Source organism: Hylobates moloch, unplaced genomic scaffold, assembly GCF_009828535.3.
Source record: "Hylobates moloch isolate HMO894 unplaced genomic scaffold, HMol_V3 SCAFFOLD_18, whole genome shotgun sequence".
NCBI lineage: Eukaryota > Metazoa > Chordata > Mammalia > Primates > Hylobatidae > Hylobates > Hylobates moloch.
In genome coordinates, this window is record NW_026652293.1 from 72943927 (window position 1) to 72968229 (window position 24303).

Here is a 24303-nt window from a genome sequence, read left to right on the forward strand (position 1 = left end):
AGGCCTGGCATGGTGGCTCACGCCTGTAAATCCCAGAACTTTGGGAGGCTGAGGCAGGTGGATCATGAGGTCAGGAGATCAAGATCATCCTGGCTAACACGGTGAAACCCTGTCTCTACTAAAAAAATACAAAAAATGAGCCGGGTGTGGTGGTGGGCACCTGTAGTCCCAGCTACTCAGGAGGCTGAGGCAGGAGAATGGTGTGAACCTGGGAGATGGAGCTTGCAGTGAGCCGAGATGGCGCCACTGCACTGCAGCCTGGGCAACAAAGCGAGACTCTGTCTCAAAAACAAAACAACAACAACAACAACAACAACAAAAAGCAGCAAGTAAACATAATAGAGAAGGAAAGTATGGGTGTAAATGTCCCTGACCCCAACCAAATAATCAGGAATCCAGAGGGCCTCAGAATGAAGTTGGTAGAGCTAGTCAGTGGGTAGTTTTTATGGAACCCAAATCCATGGGGGTGTCATTGCAAGGAGAAGAAGGGGAGTTGGGCTTGGGAAGGAGTTATATACTTATCAGTGAGGAAGTGTGGGTTAAAGGCTCATAGGAGTGACATAAGAACTGAAGAGCATCCTGGGCAGAATTATTTTAGTGGCTAGTCCCAGTAGGTGGACCAACTCATCATGAAATGTTGTAGCTCAGCTTCTGCATCTTGACCTCTGAGATATGTTGGCCTTAATTGGCTTAGGAAAGGCTAATAGAGATCCTGACTTACATTTATACTGAGAGAAGGGCTTGTTTCCTTTGGGTGAGAAAGAATGTGAGTACACATAATTAAAGAAATAGAGGGGCATCTTCAGGCTGGACCAGAGAACTTAGAAACTCAGTCAAAATGCCCCAGTAGCTTACAGTGGTGTCTCCTTGGTAACATTGTCTTTTCATGTTTGGACATCATAGGAGATGGGCCCTGTAGATTTGGACTAGAAGCCAAAGAATTTCTCTTTATGTTATAAACTGCATTCGTGTCTTCAAAAATGTTAGGATGCCAAAGAATCTAATTAGCTTGCAAATACTTCTATGGTAGTGCTTGTTCTCTGCCTTAACAACTACCATGAGGCTCCTTGCTCACTCTTATAAAAAAGGTATTCCACTCAGTATGGCAATGCTATGCAGTTTTCAACATGCCAGGAATATCTTACAATGATTGTTGGGCTAGTGAAACGGAGATTTATCCAAGCACTGAAGGAACATTTTTAAAATGCCAAATAGTATTGTGATTATTATTATTTTCTTTTTTTAGCTCCACAATCTCTGAATTTACCCCAGGGTGAAATTTAGGTTTGTGCGGACTTGGTTGTGGTGAGTGCCTACTAGGTGTGAAAGGGAGCTCTGTCATAGTTCTGATTGTTAATGTCACAGAAGCTAAGGTTGGATCGTCTATGCCTTTTGTATCTATATCTAAGATGAGGAGGGGCTGCAGGGCTTTGGAGGCCTTAGCCAGCTGGTTCTCCCCATGTTCTGATGATAAATGGGTAGGGTCATTCTTAGTACCCATTTTGCAGATGAGGAAACGAAGAGAGAGAACTTCATGTCTGTTAAATTGCTTCTCCAGTATTGAGGAGTGCAGTAGCACAGAGCCGAGAATGGAATTCGGCCTTCATGAAAGCTGAATGCTTTGTGAGTAATAGTCTGCTCTGCAATCCTGGAATTCAATTACGAAATTTTTAAGCCAAAATAATTAATAAAATATTGGCGTTTGTAGGGATGTTTTGCTGCTATTCAGTTCTGCCAAATAATAATTTGTCCCTTTTTTCTTATCATGTTTCTGCCCTTCCTACCATCTAATAACCTTCTAAAGATAAAACTAGCAACAGACATTAAAATACTTTGTAAACTGTATGGCAACATGTAAATATGAGATATTCACACTGGTATTATTTACAAGTATATGTGTTTTGTTGCCTTAAATTATATCAATGAAAATGTAGGCAGATGAAAACAACACAAATGGTACTTGTAAGTTTATAAAAATCTACTATTTTGACCCTATGATGGGAGAGTTTTATATCTAGAAGTGGAACCCAACTGTAATAGTAAAGTTTTTTTTTTAAGACAAGTGGGAAATACGTCCTATATCAGAAGAACTTGGTTGTCTAGGATAACTTTATACATCTTTCTGAAAATTGCATTTGAAAATAAATGTCTGGCATTAGAAATGCCATCATCTCCCCAAGAAACAACCTTAGCATTGATGCAGCTTAGCAGAACTTACATAGCATTGACCACAAAGCATCCTATTCTGAAAAAAAAAAAAAAAAAAAAAAAAAAAATGGCTAGAAAACTTTTTAAAAAATATGTTGAATAGCAAAGACTTGGAACCAGCCCAAACGCCCATCAGTGATAGACTGGATAAAGAAAATGTGGCACATATACACCATGGAATACTATGCAGCCATAAAAAAGGATGATTTCATGTCCTTTGGAGGGACATGGATGAAGCTGGAAACCATCATTCTCAGCAAACTAACACAAGAACAGAAAACCAAACACCACATGTCCTCACTCATAAGTGGGAGTTGAACAATGAGAACTCATGGACACAGGGAGGGGAACATCACACACGAGGACCTGTCAGAGGGTGGGGGCTTGGGGGAGGGATAGCATTAGGAGAAATACCTAATGTAGATGACGGGTTGATGGGTGCAGCAAACCACCATGGCGCATGTATACCTATGTAACCTGCATGTTCTGCACATGTACCCCAGAACTTAAAGTATAATAAAAAAATAAAATAAAATAAAAAAAATTGAAGTCTCCACCTGATGTTGGTAATCTATCATATGTGTATAATGATTCTTGTAATATCTAGGTTATGCAGCACCTGCACTCTGTGTAAAAACAATACTGTGAGCATCTTAGATACTCAGCTTCTGAGGAAAGCATTAGTCATAATACACCTGGAAGATAGTGATGATAAGCATTTAATTAGAAGTAGGCCTGAAGTTTTCAGTGCAATGCAGTATTTATTGAGTGATTAATATGAGTAAGGATGTGATAGCTGCTATAAGAGCTGCAGAGTTTATTAAGATACATCCCTGTCCTGGAAACACTGCCGGCTTCAATGAGAATACAACAGCGTTAGATATATTCCTTTTGGAAGATACCTTTCCGCCAGATATTTTCGTTTCACAGCTTCTCCAGCCTCCTTCAGCTTCTGTTCTCCCTCTTTACTTTTCTGTCTCAATTTTCCTGCCCAGCCCTAAATTCACAGAGTAAACCCACCAGACCAGAGCCCCTTCCTCTTTCTGTATGTGAAACTACTCCTGCACACATCAATCTCCTTTTCTACCACCAGTCTGGGGGAAGTAACTCCTCCCATCAATATCTCATCTGGATCCTTCTCTCTCCTGATTTCAACTTCTCCCTTGTAGCCATTAATACATTTACTTTGTTATTATCATAAAATAACAACAAAGAAACAAAAAGCAATTCTGTGCCTGTACATTCCCTTTCCACTCTTTTTTTTCTTTTTTTTTTTTGTTGAGACGGAGTCTTGCTCTGTCACCCAGACTGGAGTGCAGTGGTGCAATCTTAGCTCACTGCAACTTCCACCTCCTGGGTTCAAGTGATTCTCGTGCCTCAGCCTCCCAAGTAACTGGGACTACAGACGTGCCACCACCAAAAATTAGACACTGGCTAATTTTTATATTTTTAATAGAGACGAGGTTTCGCCATGTTGGCCTGTCTAGTCTCAAACTCCTGGCTTCAAGTGATCCTCCCACCTCAGCCTCCCACAGTGCTGAGATTACAGGCGTGAGCCACCGTGCGCCCAGCCTCCCTTTCCATTCTTTGTAGCCAACCTTCTCCTCATTCCATCTGTACTTATGTCCCTTGTTGATATTTATGTTATTTAATCTTGCCTCATTTTATGATTTTGTAGCCAGTCTTTTAGGATGCTCTCTATTTTATTGGTCTTTGAAAGAACCAGAAATTTTGGTTTGTTGATTATCTCTCTCTTCTTTTTTTTTTTTTTAAGTTTTTTTTTATTGGCTTTCTATTTCACAAATTTCTGCTCTTTGATATTCTCTTGTTTCTGCATCCTATCTCTCTTCTCTTCTTCTGGCTTTGTCCGTTGTATGAATAGTTCATTTATTTTCAATTTTTCTTTTTTTAAAATCGTATACTCAGAGCTCTAGCTTTGCCATTAAGTTCTACTTTAATGATATCCCACTAGTTTTTAAATGTTTTAAATGTAGAATAGATTTTATTGTTGTTCAGTTATAACTTTGTTATTTTCTCTTTAGCTGATTAGTTACTTATGTGTATATTCACTGTGTCTGTTTCAAATGCATGGGTTTTGTGTGTTTGCTTTGCTGGTAATTGTTTTCCTATTGATTTACAGTAAATTGTATTACACTTACTTTGGGATCTAGTATGGAACCTGTTTTAGTAAATATTTGTATGTCCTTGAGAAGAATCAGTTTGCCGTGTGTGATTCTATGATATATATTCTCATCTGCATATTTTCTCACCCTTTAACATCTCTGAGGCTGGGGTACGTCTTACAGTGGATGGCATCTTATAATTGATGTGGGCCCGATTTAAAGTCAGCTTCTTCCAGAGAGAATTTGGATTTGTGCGTGCCGTTCAACTGAGGACACTATCAGTGTGAAACCACTTTAATTAAATTCCCTGCTTTAGCTTGAGAGGGTTTTGTTTTGTTTTGTTTTTATAGGGCCTGGTACTGTGAATTCAGATGGAAAACCTGCATGATTTCTGCCTGGCTTATGAGTCGTATTTGCAAGGGAACTTTTTTTGGTGTCATCTGTTTACCCAGTGCCAGAGTTGAAACAAGTTTCCTTACTGTCCCTTTCAGCATGGGAATTTCTTCCTCATTTTCTTTTACGTGAGTCCTTTGGTATCTCAGTTTATGGTTTGCATATGAGAGCGACTCCTCTATGAAGACTCTTCATATTGGACTATTTATCTTTCTTAGTGGTACATAAGATATTATTTTTTTTTTTTGAGATGGAGTCTCACTCTGTCGCCCAGGCTGGAATGCAGTGGCACAATCTCGGCTCACTGCAACCTCTACCTCCCGGGTTCAAGCGATTCTGCCTCAGCCTCCCAAGTAGCTGGGACTACAGGCGCTCGCCACCACGCCTGGCTAATTTTTGTATTTTTAGTAGAGACAGGATTTCACCATATTGGCCAGGCTGGTCTCCAACTCCTGACCTCGTGATCCCCTCACCTCAGCCTCCCAAAGTACAGGGATTACAGGCATGAGCCACCGCGCCCGGCCTATTGTTGATATATTTTTATTTATTGCTATTAACTTAGTAGTGTGTTTTTAAGTCTCCAAACTTAAGGGATTTTCAAAGTTCCCTTTCTTAATTACATAAAGGTTACATAAAAGAAGACTATCTGCATAAGAATAATTCTTTGCATTTTTTGAGATTTGCTTTATGGTCCAAAAGATGGCCAACATGTATAAGTATACACAGTGTTCCAGTGTTGGATGTAGTGTTCTATTTTGTTTATTATTTTAAACTGACTCTTAAATATTCAGTATCTTTCCTGATTTTGTCTGCTTCTCTCTGTCAGTTACCAAGAGTGTATACTAAAGACTTATTTATAGCTGTGCGTGGTGGCTCACGCCTGTAATTCCAGCACTTTGGGAGGCTCAGGCAGGTGGATCACCTGAGGTCAGGAGTTCAAGACCAGCCTGGCCAACATGATGAAACCCCGTCTCTACTAAAAATACAAAAAATTAGCTGGACATGGTGGCGGGCGCCTGTAATCCCAGCTACTTGGGAGGCTGAGGCAGGAGAACTGCTTGATCCCGGGAGGTGGAGGTTGCAGTGAGCCGAGATCGTGCCACTGTACTCCAGCCTGGGCAACAAGAGCGAAACTCCATCTCAAAAAATAAAAAATATAAATATAAATAAACAGACTTATAGGCAGATATGTCAATTTCTCCTTACATTTCTGACATTTTTACCTTGTGTATTTTCAAATGCTTTCGTTTTATACATACAGATTTAGAGTTTTTCATCTTCCTGGTTAAACTAAATCTTGTTTTTAGTGCTATCTCTTTTCTGATAATGTTTTTTGCCTAAATTTGTACTTTGCCTTATGTTAATATTAGTACATATCAGCTCTTTTTGGTTCGCATTTGTCATAGCACTTCCACAATTTTACTTTCAACCTTTCTGTGTCCTTATGGGCAAAAAAAAAAAAAAAAAGTTTACGGGTTATTCCTCAAATACCTGAGTGCATCAATCCCAGTTGTGTACCCAGAGTGGGTGATTGCCCACTACAAGCTGTGCTTTTGCCAGGATTCCATTACTTCTGACTGTGTAAGCTCCCACGGTAATGGGAGTGGCCATGTGGAAGCTGTGGGTCTCTGGAAATCAGTGTCTCCTCAGACCCTGTGTCCTATGGCCCTCGAGACATCTGAGTATTTCCCTTTTGCACTATACAGTCCACTGAGTGATGGCTGCAGGTTTCTTTGTAGAAGGACTACGGGAAACATTACAGTGTATCCTTGCTACCATGTTTCAGGGTCCTTCCTCACAGGGATGCAATTCCTTTGGTCAGGGGGTCCTGGATCTGAAATTGGCTCAGTTCTGGGAACTGATCAAGGAATCATGATTTTTCTATAGAGCAGCCACCCGTAGCCTCCTGTTTTCCCACTGTTGCCCTTTTCTGTGGTCACAGAAGTTGAGCAGCACACTTGTCATTTGCCCCTAAGAATGCTATGCTCTACTAACCATCTCCACAATCCGCTGAGAGTCAGGCCTCCTTGGCTGCCCCTTGGCTTGTTGGTTATTACGGTAATTGTGGTACCCGGGCTTCTGGTCATTGAGCTTCACCACTTGGATCCTATTATTTAGGATCCTATCATCCCAGTGGATTTTAATGAGCCCAGCTCTGCGACCTCTTCCTACAGAGAACAGCTCCAACTGCACTGTTCAGTGATGCTGGTACCCCTCTTCTGATGCATTCTTTATGGCCTCTGGGTGGGGCCTCTGGGAACTTCCATGGATAATCCTTTGCTCAGTTTTTCTGGACTCACACAATGCATGCTGGTGTGCCTACTTCTCTCAGCTTCCATATTTCTTCCTCTTCCATCTGCCAGGGCAACCCCAGCACACCTACTCCCCTTTAAACTGGCTATCACTCAGAAGAGACCTGTAAGAGAAGAGCCTCTTCCTGAATTGCTCCACTACATGATAGCTAATTCTTGCATCACCTTCCGTATATAATCTCTTACCCCTTTTCAGGCCTAGCACTTCCCTAGTTGGGTCTTCCAGGGATGTCTCCTTAATTGTTGTCCTATTGTCCTGGCAGCCAAGAGAAGAGCTGGGGTAGCTTCTGAGGGGGCCATTTGTTGCAAGGTGTGATGGTGTTCACACCAGGACATTTTTACTAAGGATATCACCAGAGCTAACCTGATAAAATGTCCTGGTGTGGACGCCATCACAGCTGGTGTGGACACCAGGATATTTTATCAGATTAGCTCTAGTGATGTCTTTAGCAATCGCATAGCCACTGTGTGCCAGACTGCCAATGCCCCACATTCCCACACAGGACAGGGGGCTGGTGAGAGAACCTGTGCCAGAACTCCGTCTCAGTCCCGGTTCTCGCAGACTACTTGTGCTCCTGCTGTTAGTTCAGGTTCTACAAAAAGCAAATGCCAAGATTGGATTTATTTGGAAAAACAGGAAGGGAGCCAGAGGAAGCTGGGACAGCTGTTAGACCTGATGCAGGTCCAACCTCCATGGAGGAGAGGGAAGGAAGGAAGGCTGGGTGAGAAAAGTCTTGGACTGCAGTGCAATTATAAGAAAGTTTTGTCGAAGCCAATGGGGAGTCCTTGAGCCAAAGTCCCCTTTAGAGGAGTCTTGTGTCTCCTAGGATTGCACTTGTATCAGTATTCTTCAGCTCACTCACTACCCTGAAACCAACCTAGACCTCTGTGCAAATGAAGTAATTGGTTTCAGAGCATGGCAGCCAAGGCCCTTGGCCAACTTTCTTTTCCTGCAATTGGACATGTGGAAGATCTGAAAGGTGTGTACCTTTCAGATGGTACACATCTGATGCTATAGAAATGATACATTTTATTTCGTTTAATTTTAATGTCTACCTTTAAATTAACAATATTTATTTAACATCTTTGTCCCTTTTCCAGATAATATAACACGTTCAAATTACCTAAATTTTATTGCCACCATTCTACAAATTGTTGACTGATAATTTAGGTCTGTCTGTTTTATTTTTGTGAAAGATGGGAGATCTGATGTCTATGTTTATGTTCATTTTTTCTTAGAATGGACATCAAATTTTCCAACACCGTTTGTTGAAAAAACTATTCTTTCTCCATTGAGTTGCCTTTGTTCCTTTGTCAAAAAATAGTTGACTATATTTGTTTTGTGGGGGGTGGGGGTTCGGCCTGGCAATAAATATTTTAATTTTTCTTGTTTCATTTTTTATTATGACCAGTAATTTTCAAGTTTATTTCCTTGTTTGTTTGTTTAAATACAAATCTAAACCAGAAGCAGGTACAACCAAGACATTTCATCTCATATTTACACTCCTGTCAGATCCTCTTCCAATTCGATGACCACTGACCAGGCTAGCGGGGGATGGGAGAACATTTTCTTAGGTAGCAGTGTTGTGAGGCCTGTGGTGGGGGTGGGAGAAAATCAAGGACAAGGACAGGCTCTCATACCTGTCTCCACATTTACCTGGGACCAGGATGGGCAGGAGACACTAGGTCATGGCTTCTGAGCACCAGCTTCCTGGTTTGAAGAGACAGAGAGTGAGAACTGGTCCTGCATGGGGAGAGAGGAGAGAGCCACCTACACCTCCTGCAGTTGGCTATATTTTTATGAGTCTACTGGGCACTCTGTTCTACAATTTCATTGATCTGTCTGTCTGTTCTTTTGCCAGTACCATGCTGTCTTCATTACTATAGCTTTATAGTAACTCTTGAAGTCAGATAGTATCAGTCCTACAACATCGTTTTTCAGTATAGTGTTGGCTATTCCAGATCTTTTGCTTTTCCATATACATTTTAGAATCAATTGTTGATATCTACAAAATAACTCATTAGGAAAGTGATTGAGATTCCAGTGGATCAATAGATCAAGTTGGGAAGAACTGACATCTTGACTATTGAGTCTTCTTATTCATGAACAAGGAGTATCTATTTAGTTCTTCTTTCCAAAAATTGATTTCTTTCATCTGAGTTTTGTGGTTTTCCTCATACAGATCTTGTACACATTTTGTTAGGTTTATACCTTAGTATTTTATTTTTTGGTGCTACTGTAAGTTATATAATTTTTATTTCAAGTTTTAATAATTCAGTGCTGGTATATAGGAAAGCAGTTGAGTTTTGTGTATTGACTTGTATCCTGCAGCCTTGCTATATTTGTTTATTAGCTCCAGGAGTTATTTTGTAGATTCCTTGGCATTTTCTACATAGACATATTAATCTTCAAATAGGGACAGTTGTATTTCTTTCTTTCCAATGTATATATCTTTTATTCCCTTTTTTATCTTATTGCAATAACTATAAGACAAATATATGCTGACCATAATTGTCTGATTCCTAATTTTAGGAACTTTTCTTAGTTACTTGATCTTTGGGACCAGCATGGGTCTCAGCTTACATTGTCCCTCAAGGCCAGTCAGTACCTGAAAATGTGTCACTTAGATTTTCAAACTTCTCTTCCACCTTTTGTATGAACTAATACTTGTTCTTGGGTTGAATTACCTTTTTTTCTAAGAGCAATTGGCTGCTCTGAGGTCACAATTACCCTGAAGGTGTAAGTACCACAGTTCTTCATTTCAAGATAAAAGAAATGCCAGTTTATCCTCTTACCATTCTGAATTCCTCTGATTTTTCCATTGCCTGCAACAAAGTGAGTGTTGGCATAAAAATATTCTTTGTGCTTTTTAGAAGACATGGAAGATCCCTCAAAGGCTTTTTAATAATAAGTGAAAGGGGATTTATTCTTCCTTATTGGAGTAATAAAAGTTGTTACACTTTACGTAAGTTCCTATGGAGGGTGGGGGAAGGAGGTGGAAATGAAGATGATGATTTAGGAGTCCAAAAATTGCAGTTACTTGTGGAAGGCTTTAACTGAAAATAGATCTTCCTCTTGAGATTTTAGTTTGTTCTGAAGAATAATATTACAAAATCCAACATTGCACAACAAAAAAAGCAAAAGCAATGGAAGATTTATGATGATGATCCTTTGCAGTTCGTTTAAACTGGTATGCTCTCTTGGCCTTGTCTGTCATACTGAGATGCTTTATGATCTTGGTTCTGCCTATATGGATTAAATTAAGTTATACATGTGCAATTCTCATTCTGCCTATAAAATCTCATTTAGTACTCAGCCTTTTTTGCTGCACTCCCAAAGGACAATGATATTGGGAGAAGAAAGTAAAAGGAAAACATCACAGAAGAGGCAGAGAAGAAGGTAGAGACCCCCAGGGTGTATGTAGATTGGGCCAGAACCGAATTGCTGACTCGCCAAAAGGCCAGTCCAATCATAGATGTGTACATAAGACCTCACGAGTCCCTTCATATCTACCCTTCAACGTAAACATCACAGTGTCTCAAAATAGCCAGAACTGCTGCGTTGACAGTTGAGATGGGGAGGGAGGACATTGGTCCCAAAGCTGGTTGACATTCACAATAGAGGGAGAGGAAATTAATACATGATCTGTTTCTGTCTACACAAACCTTGGAGACCCAACAGAACATAAAAACAACTCAGATCTGAATCGTGATGTTAGTTTTACTGACAACTACAGGTATATTTGTGGTGGGAGGAAAGGGAGGTTGAATTAAATGAATTTGTTTCTTTCAGCATGTCTCTTTGCTTAACTGTTGACTCTGATACGTCTGTTAACCAGGTGGCAGGAAGCTCTGTGTGTGTGTGTACATACATAGATGTACATGAGCAACGTGTCATGAAATATGAAATAGAGTCATATGAAAGAGTCAAAACTAAAGGATATAATTTCTGATTGTCCATCTTTTATGTGATTCCAGGGAAAAATATTATATTTTTATTTCCAGATAAATAAAATGAGAAATTCTCTTGGCTCTAGCTACTGCAGACTTTCTTCTGAGCCAAGTGAGATAGACTCTATAGATAAGTAGGGAGAAATGGGTAAGGGTGATCAAGCCACGCTGGCTCTAGCTTGCTGTCCTCTTGGAGACCAGACATATTGACATCAGTTTTAATTTATATAAATGCCATGAGTTATCTCATAATTATGTGGGGATATGGGAATGAGGGAAAGGAATTACTTTCCTTAACTTCTCTGTATGAAGAATAGGTTCCTTGTCTTATCACACTCCAAATACACCAGGATGGCTAAAGAAGACTCTTCTATGCTGACGGCTACACTGATAACAGAACCTTCACTCGTAGACCTTACTGTGGGCCTGGCATCCCCATAAGGACCCTTACAGGTGTCTGATTCGGTAGGAAGTACTGTCATTCTCCTTTTATAAATAAAGGAACAAAGCTCAGAAAAGTTATGTAGACAGAGCTCCACCACTGTGGGTTAGAGACAGAACTAAATCTTAGTTATCCATATTCAAAGTCCACAGAAGACATGGCTTGAGGTTAATAGACCGCTTCCAATTCATAGTCACAAAATTTGCCTCCAGAAATGTCTAGGCCCCTTGTTCAGGAGACAGTCATTCTTTAAGTAAACATTTATCAAACAACTCCTGTGTGCCAAGCATTGTTCAGGTGCCAGAGAGTAAAGCCATGGACATAAATGCTAAAAATTCCTTCAAGAGGTTAAATCCTAGTGGAGGGAGAGCCATAGTTAGCACACATAGAAAATATCTTGTGTTTCTGATGGCGGTCAGTGCTATAGAGAAAAGGAAGGAATATTCAGGGGTGGCTGTTGTGGAAGGTTGGGCCAAGTGTTCAACTTTTACTTTGGCTTCTCATGAGGATCTCACTAAGCAAGGATTTGAATGAGGTGAGAGAGAGAGAGAGCCATGAGACACTTGAGTGAAGAGCATTCCAGGCAGATGAAAAACAAATACGGCATCAAATCATCATGCTCTGTGAGGCCAGAATGACAGAAGCAAAAACCCGGTAGGTAAAGATGGGATATTACTGCTCTAATTGGAATGGGAAGCCTCTCTGGCATCAGCTAGGAAAAAGTAAAGTAAAAACACTTATGATTCTGAAGGTCAGCTCATCTTCAGGTTACTCCCCCGACCCCAGTTGCTTTTGTGGATCCATTCTTTTTTTCTATACTCAGAATCATTTCCAGAGCTCCCTGCCACACATCAAAAGGTGCTCTCTTAGGTTGTTTAGATATGCTTCTGGTTGTTGTAGAATAAATATGCGACAGTGCTTATCATTTTCTGAACAGGATCATGAAAGGGTTTACCCTGATCAGGAAAGGGTTTCCCCTTCTTGAAGCATGTATTTGGTAAGCAGAGAAACTGTTGAGAAGGAGATCCCGGATTGAGAGCATCTGGTAATGTCTGCCAGCACGTGAACCTGAGGGAGAACGTGGTGAATGGCTTTGTTCTGTACCTTGACTCTTTGATTTGTTGACCCATTAGAAATGTTTTTCAAGAAAGTCATCAACTAGAGCTTACGCTTTTCTTTGTCTTCACTCTGCCATGAGTAGTGCCTGGCATATAGTTACTACCTGCTCCCTGATGAATAAGGGCAAAGCTGTAGTGCCCTCTTCTAAGACTACAACAGAGTGAACACCACTAAAATTACTGGGCTTTAATTCAAGATTTTAAATAATACTTGAACAGGAGTAAATCCTGCTCATAGATGGGAAATAACTATTGGTAATAACACAATATGCTGTTTAAATAGTGTTTCATTTGCAGAGAATATGCTTCTCCAAAGAGATCATAACTTGCGGCAAGAAAATGCTATTTTAGGATAATTACTAGCACCTCTTTTGGTTGTAATAAAAACCAAATTTTGAGTCATTCTTTATGTGCACAATTCCCAGACAGAGAATTGCCTTAAAAACAGATGAGAAGTTGAAAAGAATATAAAATAGCTCTCGGTTTGTGGTATGGCCTCTTTTCAAGTAAAAAAAATCAAAGCTGTCTATTTTTATTATCTGTGGAACATAAGTCATCGTCAAAAACAATATCCAGTAGAAGTCTTTAAAGCAATATTCTACCCTCTTAAAAATATTTTTAGAATGCCATTTTAAAAGATGTGTATGGCTATTACTTTGTGGTACCAATGTTGTGTGTGTATGCACTTGTGATTTTTAAAAATATTACTCTATTATGGAAAAGTTAAAATATGTGCAAAGGTGAACAGAATAGTACAATGATCCTCCATTTTATCCATCACTCAACTTCAACAACTATCAATTTGTAGTCAATTTGGTTTCCTCTATAACCCTACCCACTTGCCTCCTCCCATATTATTTTTGAAGGAAATCCTCAACAGATATAATTTCATCCATATATATAGATACCCTTTTATTTTATTTATTTATTTTTAAGATGCAGTCTTGCTCTGTCACTCAGGATGGAGTTCAATGGTGTGATCTTGGCTCACTGCAACCTCCGCCTCCCGAGTTCAAGCAATTCTCCTGCCACAGCCTCCCAAGTAGCTGGGATTACAGGTGCGCACCACCATGCCTGGCTAATTTTTATATTTTTAGTAGAGGTGGAGTTTCACTATGTTGGCCAGGCTGGTCTTGAACTCCTGACCTCTAGTGATCCACCCGCCTTGGCCTCCTGAAGTGCTGGGATCACAAGCGTGAGCTACCGTGCCAGGCCCAAGATACTCTTTTTTAAAAGAAACCACCAGTTTCACTCCTAAAAAATAATTAGGCTCTTATATCACCAAATACCAAGTCGCTGTTCAAAAATTCAATTAGTTCATGTATGTTACAACTGATTTTATTTTGATTACAGTTTGTTTTGAGCAGGATATAGAGAAATGCCAACCATTATAAGTAGATGATATCTCTTACATTTTTACAATAGGTGCCCCACAACACTTTTTTCCACTTAAAATTGAGTTGTTGAAGAAATTAGATCATTTGTTCTGTAGAGTTTCTCTACAGTATGGATTTTCCTGATTCTATCTCAGTGATGTAGTTTCACACGATCCTCTGTCTTGTATTTCTTTTAGATAGGTAGTTAGCTCTAGATACTCGATCAGCTTCAGGTTTGAATATTTTGGCAAAATTACTTTATAGGTGTTATGGTGTGTTCTACCAAGAGGAAGCCTGACATATTTAGTTGTCCATTTTTGTGATGTCACCAGCCTTTGGGAATCAGTGTCTATATGTCTTAACTCCTTATAATTTGTAAAATGGTGACTTTTTATTTTGTTCTCAGTTATTCAGTGAGATACTTTTTCTTTAAAGAAAAACTTTTCCTCATCTGGCATAGAGTTATTCAGTGGTATGTTTCCTATATGGGAAATGCAGGATTCTTTCTTGTAGTTTACCAATTTCCAAAATAATGAGTGGTATCGCCAGCACCTTCCACCAAAAATGAAGAAATCTTTTTTTTCCTTAAGCATTGTAGTGAACTCAGAGAATTTAACATATTTGATGTGTTTTACTGCTTTGCAATTATTATTGTTATTGATGTCCAAAACATTTCATTTTTTTTTTTTAATACAGAGTTTCACTCTGTTGCCCAGGCTAGAGAGTACAACGGTAGGATCATGGCTTACTGCAACCTTAACCCCCTAGGCTCAAGCAGTCTTCCCACCCCACCCTCCCAAGTAGCTGGGCAGGCGCACACCACCACACCTGACTAATTTTGTATTTTGTGTAGAGATGAGGTCTTGCTATGTTGCTCAGGCTGGTCTCAAACTCCTGGCTTCAAGTGATCCTCTTGCCTTGGCCTCCTTAAGTGTTGCAATTGCAGACATGAACCACTGCACCTGGCTAAAATGTTCCATCTTTAAGTTCACTTTGAGTCCTTTTGACATGACCTTCTCTGCTATCTTCTTGGATACGACACTCCAGGTTCATTTTGAACAATTTTTTTCCTCGAGACCTGGATTGACCCATTTCTCCAGGCAGCTCTGGATCTTGAATACATTGTGGAATGGCTAAATTGAGCTGGTTAACATATGCATTACCTCACATACTTACCAGTTTTTATAGTGAGAACACTTGAAATCTACTCTATTAATCTACAAGAATACAATATATTGTCATTAACTATTATTACGGTGTTGTATAATAGATCTCTTGAACTTGTCTTTCCTATCAAACTAACATTTTGAATCATTTTTGTTATGATGTTTCTGTTCCGTTGCCTTGATTGTCTTCAGTACAGGAGGCTTTTATAATACACATAGGAATTTCTTGTCTTCCATACTTACAACTTTCTCTTAAATCTTTTTTTTAAATTTCTCTTTGATTTAAAAACTTTTCCTCATTTTATTTCTGTTTTCGTTAAGACATTAGCTGTTGTGCTTATTAACTCTTGTGTTACTTCTAATTCAGTTTTCATGTGTGAAATGATCATTTTAAATTTCAAATTCTTTACTAAGTTCTTGTACCTTATGTCTGAGTTTTTAAAATTTTGAGTTTTTTTCATAGCCTTTATCATTTTATTAATATCTTTTAGCATGTTTTAAAACACTAGGCAACAGTCCTTATCTGTTCAGTAGACATGTCTTCCTGACATGTTTGTTTGATAGACATGTCTTTCTCTCATTGGTCTGCAGAGCCATTATTTTGCTCCTGTTTTCTTTTAATAAGTTTGTTTAGGAACCATTTGCAATCTCCTGTATTCAGTCTTTTCATCTCCTTGTTATTCCTTCTTTCCCACTTCTCTCTCTCTTTGTTTTTCTTCCTCTTTTCTTGGTTAGTTGAGGCATAATTTATAAACATTAAAAATGCACAAACCTTAAGTGTTCCTTTCAGTGGTTTCTTTTAAACCAAAACATTAAAACAGTTGTGTTTCCCAATATATTTAATTCACACTGCTCTGAAGAGGTGATCATTGTTCTGATTTGTCAACATAGATTAAGTTTGTGTATGCGTGGACTTTTATAAATGGATTCATATGGCGTGCATAATTTTGGCTCTGCTTTTTTCACTTATTTTTTAGAGTAACTTCATATTGATATATCAGCAGCTTCTTCCTTTTTATTGTTAAGTAGCATTTCATCATATTTATAGATCACAGTGTATCCATTCTCCTGTTCGTGGACATTTGGGTTTCCAATTTGGGGTTATTATTAGCAGGGCTGCTGTGAACATTCTTGTGTGAGTCTTTTTGTATTCATGTTTCATTTCCTTTGGAATTAATAGGCGAGGGTAGGTTTTCTGAGTCATGTTATATATATATAAATGTATACATATATGTATAAATGTATAAGGAATTGTCAAACACTTCTCCGAAGTGGTTTGCCATTTTACACTCTCAAAAGCACTATGTGAAAATTTCAATTGTTCTACATTCTCCCCAACAGGTGAGACTTTATCAGTCTTTTTTATTTAAGCCAACTCTTATGAGTATGAAATGGCATAATGGTATATTTAAATGAAAAGAATTTTTACTTTGCTAAAGTCTGATTTATCAACTTTTTTTCTCTTATGGGTTGTCCTTTTTGTGTCTTATCTAAGAAATTTCGTTTGGCCCAAGGATGTAAAGACTTTTTAAATGTTTTATTTTAGAAGCCTTATGTTTCTGTCTTCTACATCTAAATACTTACTTTTTTATTGGAGTAAGGACTTTTTTCCAGACAGATATCATAGATATCCCATTGTTCTAGCACCATTTGATAAAAAAAAAACACAACTTTCCTACCCCCCATTTGTAAAAATTCAGATGACCTTGTATGTGCAAATCTCCTTCCAGGTCCTTATACCAATGCCATACTCTATTAATGTAGCTTTATAATAACTCTTGAAATCAGATAATGTAAGTCCTTCACCTTTGTTCTTTTTTTAAAAAATGTATTTTTTTTTTTTTTTGCTATTTCAGATGCTTTATATTTTTACATAAATTTTAGAATCAGCATATCAGTCCCTTAAAAAAAAAAAACTCTTGATTGGGATTGCCTTGAATTCATAGAACAATTTGGGGCAAATGGATCTTAACAATACTGAATCTTTCAGCCCAAGAAAATATTATACCTTTACAGTTATTTCAGCTCTCTTTAAATTCTCTCAGCAATGTCTGTAGTTTTCACACTTTGATTTGATTTATTGTTGGATAGTTGATGTTTTATAATAGTAATACAAATTATATTGTTTTAAAACATGTCTTTCCCCAGTGGTCTTTTCCAGGGTGTATAAAAATACAATTGATTTTTAAATATCTACCTTGTATCCTATGGGATCAATATTAAGTTCACTTATTTAGTTCTGAGTAAATTCACTTATTGGTTCTAACAGGTTTTGTTATGTTTGTAAACTGCATAGTGTTTTCGAGGTATACAACCATGTTGTGTATATATATACACATATATGTGTTTTATTTCTTCCTTATTTTTTCCTCTATTAACTGGCTAGAGATTTCAGTACAATGTTGAATAGAATCGGGAAGAGCAGACATCCTTGTTTTATTTCTGAACTAAAAAGAAAATATCAAATACCATTGAGTATGTTCACTCTAGGTTTTTCATAGATAGTATTTATCTAATTGTGTAAGTTTATGTCTAGGGTTAGCCTGCAGAGTTTTTTCCTTTTTGTAATAATAAACTGGTGTTGATTTTTGTCCATGTTTTTTACACTTACTAAAATTATATTTATTTTGCTCCTTCTATAAATGTGGCAAATTACACTGAATGCTTTTCAATGTTAACACCAATTTGTGTTATTGGGGTAAACCCGAATTTGTTATGATATATTATCCACTTTGGAAATTGCTGCATTTGATCTGATGATGTTTTATTAAAGATTTTTTTTTTTTTTTGCTTATGCTCATGAGGGATATTTGTCTATAAATTTATTTTCTTTCATAATATCTCTTTTAGTTTTCCATATCAACATCAGGGTAAAGCTGGCTTCGTAAAATGAGTTGGAAAGTATACCCTCTTCTATTTTCTGGATGAGTTAGTGTAAGATTGGCTTTATTTCTTCATCAAATGTTTGTTAATTCACTTGTGAAACAAATTGGGTCAGAATTGTTTGGAGTGTGGAGATAAATTTGATTACAAGTTTATAAAAAATAATTTTCTATTTATGGAAAATAATTGAATTGTCTTAGATTTAGGGGTACTTATATTTTCTGTTTCTCCTGTCAGTTTTAGAAAGTTTTGTTGTTTAAGTAATTGCTTATTTCATTTAACATGTCAAATCTACAGGCATAAAATTGTTTACAACGTTATCACATTATCATTTTAAGCCAGTACGATCTATAAAGATGACTGCTTTCACCCTAGTATTGACACTTTGCATTTTCTCTCTTTTTTTCTTAATCAATTTGGGTAGGGGTTTATCAATTTTATTAAGCTTTTCAATAAACCAACCTCTGACTGAGTTGATTTTCTGTAAGATTTAGTTTCTATTTCATTGTTTTGTGTTCATTTTTATTATTTCTATTCTTCTACTAAGCTGGGTTTAATTTGCTCCTTTACAGTTTCTTGAGTTGGTTGTCTAAATAACTGATTTTACACATTTCTTTTTAATATATTCATTTTAAAGTTCAATTTCTCTCTAAGTACTTGCTTTATCTGTATCCCATATATTTTGATATTTTTTTGTTTTTATTTTTATTTAGTTTGGAATGTTTTTTCATTTCTTTTAGGATTTCTTTTTGATCCATGGGTTATTTATCACAGGTTTGCTTAATGGCCAAATTGGATGTTACCTAGATATTATTTTTGTTCCTTCATAATTTAATACCACTGTGCTCAGGGAACTTACTCTGTATAATTTCAGTTTGAAATTTACTGAGACTTGTTTTATGACTCAGCATATGGTCTATGTTGATGAATATTTCATGTTCTGGTGTATATTCTACCATTGATCATAATGTTCTACAAATGCCAACTGGGTCAGTTTTTGATAATAATATTCAACTCTTCTGTGTCATTAGTGATATTTTAATCTAGTTCTCTTGACTACTGAGAAAGAGGTGTTAAAATATCCAATTTGATTATGATTTTGTCCCTTTTTCCTTTTAGTCCTGCAACTTTTGCTTCATGAATTTTGAAACTGTTTCATTAGATGCATATCTTTAGGATTGTTATGTCTTCTTGATAATGTGGATGCTTTTATAATTATGAAGTAACACCCTGGTTATGTGCTTTGTCTTGGAAGTCTACTCGGATAATAAAACCAGGCCACCTTTGCTATGTTTAGTGTTTTTACGTAGCTTTTTCCACTGCAGTATTTTCATCTTGCTCATTTTTATTTGAAGTGAATTTTACCGAAATGTTAGGAGAAATAGATGCGCGAGGAAAACATTTCTAACTTTAGTGCTCTAGAGTTTCCTCTTTTGTTGCTTTTGCACAATGATAAGTGCATTTTACCTGCATTTTCTATTTTCTTTGTTCTGGAGTTTTTTCCTGCACAATTTGAATTCCACTCTCAGCATTTTCTCTCAACGCAGAGCTTAGCCCTAAAAGGGAGTTTCTCTTGGGTCAGTACTAAGAGTTCATACAGCTCAGACTGCTTCCAGCCCTTTCAGAAGTTACTCCACATCCTTTCTTCTGGTCCATGCATTCGACTGTGTAAAACGTCTTCCGGTTTCAGCACAGTTCTCGGGTTAGCCCTGATGACACTTTTCAGGAATACCTTTTTGTAATTCCAGGGTTCTTCCTGCTTTTAGGAGAGAGTTCCTGTTGCTTCCCTCTGCTTCCTCCTGTACAGATGATGTTACCATGTGGGTTTTATGTTGTGAGTAGTTTGTCCTTAGCTGTAATTTTGAGTTTTGTTGGGGACGTTAGATACCTAGGTCTTTGTAGGTCTGTTAGCTTTGATTTTTAATACTAGTTGCTCTTTCCATTTTTGTGTGGGATTCAGAGAAATTCCAAAATGATCCTGCTTCTGTAGCTATCATTTTAGAGCTCTGCAGGTACCTCAATTCCATTGCAGAGAAATATATTTGTACTGTCTAATGTTTGTAGTAAAAGACGTGTAGTGTTGATCTTTTCAAAAAAGGACCATTTAAGAGTCCAGACCACAGGGATGTTGATTGTTCAGTGACATCCGGAGTTATCTGTTATTATGATCACTGCATTTTTTTTTTATAACTGAACGTCTTTTAACTACTACCTCTTCGTGTGCCAGGGTCATTTTGAGGGAGTCTCACAGAAAAGCCTGTGTAGTAAGGAAGGTCCTAGGTAAGATGTCTGTCTTTTTGTAGTGAATCCTGTATTGCTGTATGGTGGCTGGGATCCTCCTGGTTTCAGATTTAAAAGAAGGAAATAATTCAGAAAAGATGGAATTTACCCCTCCCACCCACCACCCAAGTGGGTCTCTTTTCGTGTTATGCAAGTTTGAATTCACCGAGGGCTACCTAATGCCAGACAGAATTACATAACCAAAAATGCCTCTGGCATAAAAGATACCTTGATAATCTGTAGAAATTATTGTCCTGTTATTTGCTTGTTTGTTTGTTTGTTTGTTTTTGAGATGGAGTCTTGCTCTGTCACCCAGGCTGGAATGCAGTGGCACTATCTCAGCTCACTGCAAGCTCCGCCTCCCAGGTTCATGCCATTCTCCTGCCTCAGCCTCCCAAGTACCTGGGACTACAGGCACCCGCTACCACGCCCGGCTAATTTTTTTTTTTTTTTTTTTTTGTATTTTTAGTAGAGATGGGGTTTCACCGTGTTAGCCAGGATGGTCTCGATCTCCTGACTCCGTGATCTGCCCGCCTCGGCCTCCCAAAGTGCCGGGATTACAGGCTGCTTGTTTTTGTTGTTGTTGTTGTTGTTGTTGTTGTTGTTGTTTTTAAGTATTTACACTTTCTTTCAGGGAGTAGGGTGGTAGTGTACAGTTGAGACAGCAGTCGTGATCCTCAGTTAATCCTTCTGGACTCTCTACGTCACATACTCAAGTACACTTACTCTTTCACCATGCCCACATCCAAAGAAATAGCTACCAACAAAAGTTTCTTTTTATTGTGACTCATGCCAATAATCAGGTTCACGTTTGACTTTAAATCAATTGTTGGATACTCATTTGGCTCACAGGTTCATAAAGTTTTGCGCAAAGAACATTTTTATTGAAAAATTTTTCCTCTTATAAAGTGAATACATATATTACTACTTCAGTTTATAACTTGCAAGGTACTTTATTTAATCTTCATCACAACCTTGAAAAGCAGGCATTTTTTCCACTTACAGATGAAAAAAACTGAGGCTCAGAAGTTAAATTAACTGTGTAAATCTATGTGCTTTATATAACAGAGCCAAGAAGAAATTATTGAATAATCAGAATAATTATCACTAGTATCGGAAGCTTTTGTGCCTACTGGTAACTAAAAAAAAAAATCTTCACAGAACATGATCACATGAGAATCTGTTAATAAATCAGCCCCAACTGAATTAGTTATAATTTAGAGAATATTTTTAGGAAATACATATTTATATTTATTTAATATGAAATATAAAATATATACCGTATGTAATATAACATTATATGTAATATAAAATACATTTGTTTTGTGTTGACACATTCAACAAACACTTTGGCAATTCATTTTTACCCACTGGACTTCAAAACAACTGTTTATGATAATCTCTGTTTTACAGTAGAAAAGCTGAGGCACAGTGATGTTAAATGGTTTGCTCATATAGCTGGTCATAGAGGCAGGATTCAATATTCCATGTCTTCTCATTCTAAATCTTACATTCTTTGCTTTTGATACCACGCTACCTCGTGATAAAACTTGCAAAATGTTGCAAGATAACTGTCTGGGTGAACTAGCTATTGCAACTTACATATGGCTACCCAAACAGATGGGCTTGCTCTGAAATAATCAGTTTTATGAAGTTCAAAGACCAGAGCAATGATGAAAATGAATAAATGGATAGAAAACACTTGAGACCTAACTTCAGTCTAACAGGTCATACATTCTTTTTAGGTATATAAGGAAAATGACCAGTTTTCCCAGAAGGCATGTATGTGTTTATGTTATCAGTTTTAATAAAATATGACCCAGATATGTCTTAGACTCTGTGTGGTCTCTGCTATCTACTCTCCGGGCAGTTCTGACGCCATCAACACATTCCGTCAGATGCATTCTAATGTCATTACCATAGCCTGTGGCAGCCAGATCCTCACGTAGCATATCCACTTCACAGCCTGACTCTTTCTCAGGTTTAATTGACTGTACTGTGTCATTTTTCTAGTAGGCTAAGGAGAAAAATATAATACCTGAGATCCACACACTGATTAAATCAGTCTTGTCATCTCTGCCTAGAACTTAAAAAGCTGATATCCTGGGAATCTTGCTGCTCACAGACAGCCATAGGCAAGTTTAAACACAGAGCAGATTAGTCATACACTGGTAACCCACAGTCAAGAGTAGCTGTGAATGTTTGTTTTTACGTGTGAATGCTCTGACTCTTTTACCTTCTGAGCAAACTCACCTTAAAGATCTCAGTATTTTAAAAAATTCACCGGGCATGGTGGCGGGCACCTGTAATCCCAGCTATTCAGGAGGCTGAGGCAGGAGAATCGCTTGAACCCAGGAGGTGGAGGTTGCAGTGAGCTGAGACCATGCTGTTGCATTCTAGCCCAGGTGACAGTGTGAGACTCCATCTCAAAAAAAAAAAAAAAAAAAAACCCTCAATATTTTAATGCTCATACTGTTTTTCATAATAGACATTTGAAATCGGCTATGGCAAGCTGAATACACAGAGATATGTGTAAGTGTATATGTTAGGGTATGTATGTTTATATATGTGTATATACATACTTTTGTCACTGAGCAAAATCAAGTTGCCTTTGATATTTCTACTTCAGAGTAGGTCAAACTTGAGTTTTTGTGGAGCAGAAATAGTGCTGGCCCTAGGCCAAAGAAAGAAAAAAAAGACAAGCTTATTTGCATGCCACTCCTTTACAGCATCTCTGACCTTTCTCGCCACAGCGTTATCGACTGTATTGGTCAGGATTCTTCTCAGGGCATCACTCATGGGACTGGAAGACTTACGTTAAGTCAGAAACCTACCATTTACTAGTGGTATGTTCTTTGTCAAATAACCACTTTGAAACTCTTCTGAGCTCCATATAGCTGTAATATGAAGCAGCCTCTGATTGGCACCTTCTGAAAACTGGCCCTGAGCAATCTACCGTCACAGTCCTGGCTGCCATATTGGTCTCTACTCAATGATAGCACTGTGGTCTCTGATGGGAGACTTTGTCAGCATCTCTTGCTTTTTTTTTTTTTTTTTTTTGAGATGGAGTCTGGCTCTGTTGCCCCGGCTGGAGTGCAGTGGTGCAATCTTGGCTCACTGCAACCTCTGCCTCCTGGGTTCATGCCATTCTCCTGCCTCTCAGCCTCCCAAGTAGCTGGGACTACAGGTGCCCACCACCATGCCCGGCTAATTTTTTTTTTTATAATTTAATTTTAAAGTAATTTTAATAGAGACAGGGTTTCACCATGTTAGCCAGGATGGTCTCGATCTCCTGACCTCGTGATCCGCCCACCTTGGCCTCCCAAAGTGCTGGGATTACAGGCGTGAGCCACCGCGCCTGGCTGGGACTCTTGCTTTTATTCCTTCTAACAATGTAGGAAGGCAAATAGTATATAAGCAATATAATATAAATATGGACTACATATTAGTTTGGGGACACATGTTTGACATTTCATTTGTTTAGAGTTTAGAAAGAAAGTATAGGCCCACCACTTTCAATATGTCTCATCTTGATGACAAGTTCATTTCTGGAGTATGTCCAACATAGAGTGATTAATTTTGAAATAGAATTGGTCAAGGGGTAGTTATTAGTACATGTAGGATTCTTGTCAGTTGCTACTATCTGTATCCAAAACTCTTAACCTTAAACCATAAGAGAGCTACTGTTGGTGCTTGAAGAGCTTGAGTCCTCTTGGTAATAATAATTGTGCGTGAATAAAATCAGCATTTGGATAGAGAAAGAATATCCCATATTGGAAAGTAATCATGGCTTTTATGCTCTTGTGTGTGTATGATTTGACAGCTTTTTGGAGACCACGGCATATTTCTTCATGAAACCAAAACTTGGTGAGAAGGAGGTGTCCCCAAATGCTTTCTTCAGTATCTGGCATGAATTCAGCTCTGACTTTAAAGACTTCTGGAAGAAAGAGAACAAACTTCTTCTACAAGAGAGGTAGGTATTTTCATTTGCACAATGGCATTTTAAAACTGGTGTTTTATTAGGTGTGGCACCACTGGGTTGCCAATTTTC

General features: G+C 38.0%; 1 protein-coding gene across 1 annotated transcript in view; it reads left to right on the top strand.

Annotated features, from left to right (window-relative positions):
• Positions 1 to 24303, top strand: part of FMN2 (formin 2) — a 389644-nt gene that overhangs the window by 333914 nt on the left and 31427 nt on the right. The window contains exon 16 of the mRNA XM_032137182.2: positions 24076 to 24225. Within this exon, the coding sequence (XP_031993073.2) occupies positions 24076 to 24225 (150 nt within the window). The remainder of the gene's footprint in view (positions 1 to 24075; positions 24226 to 24303) is intronic.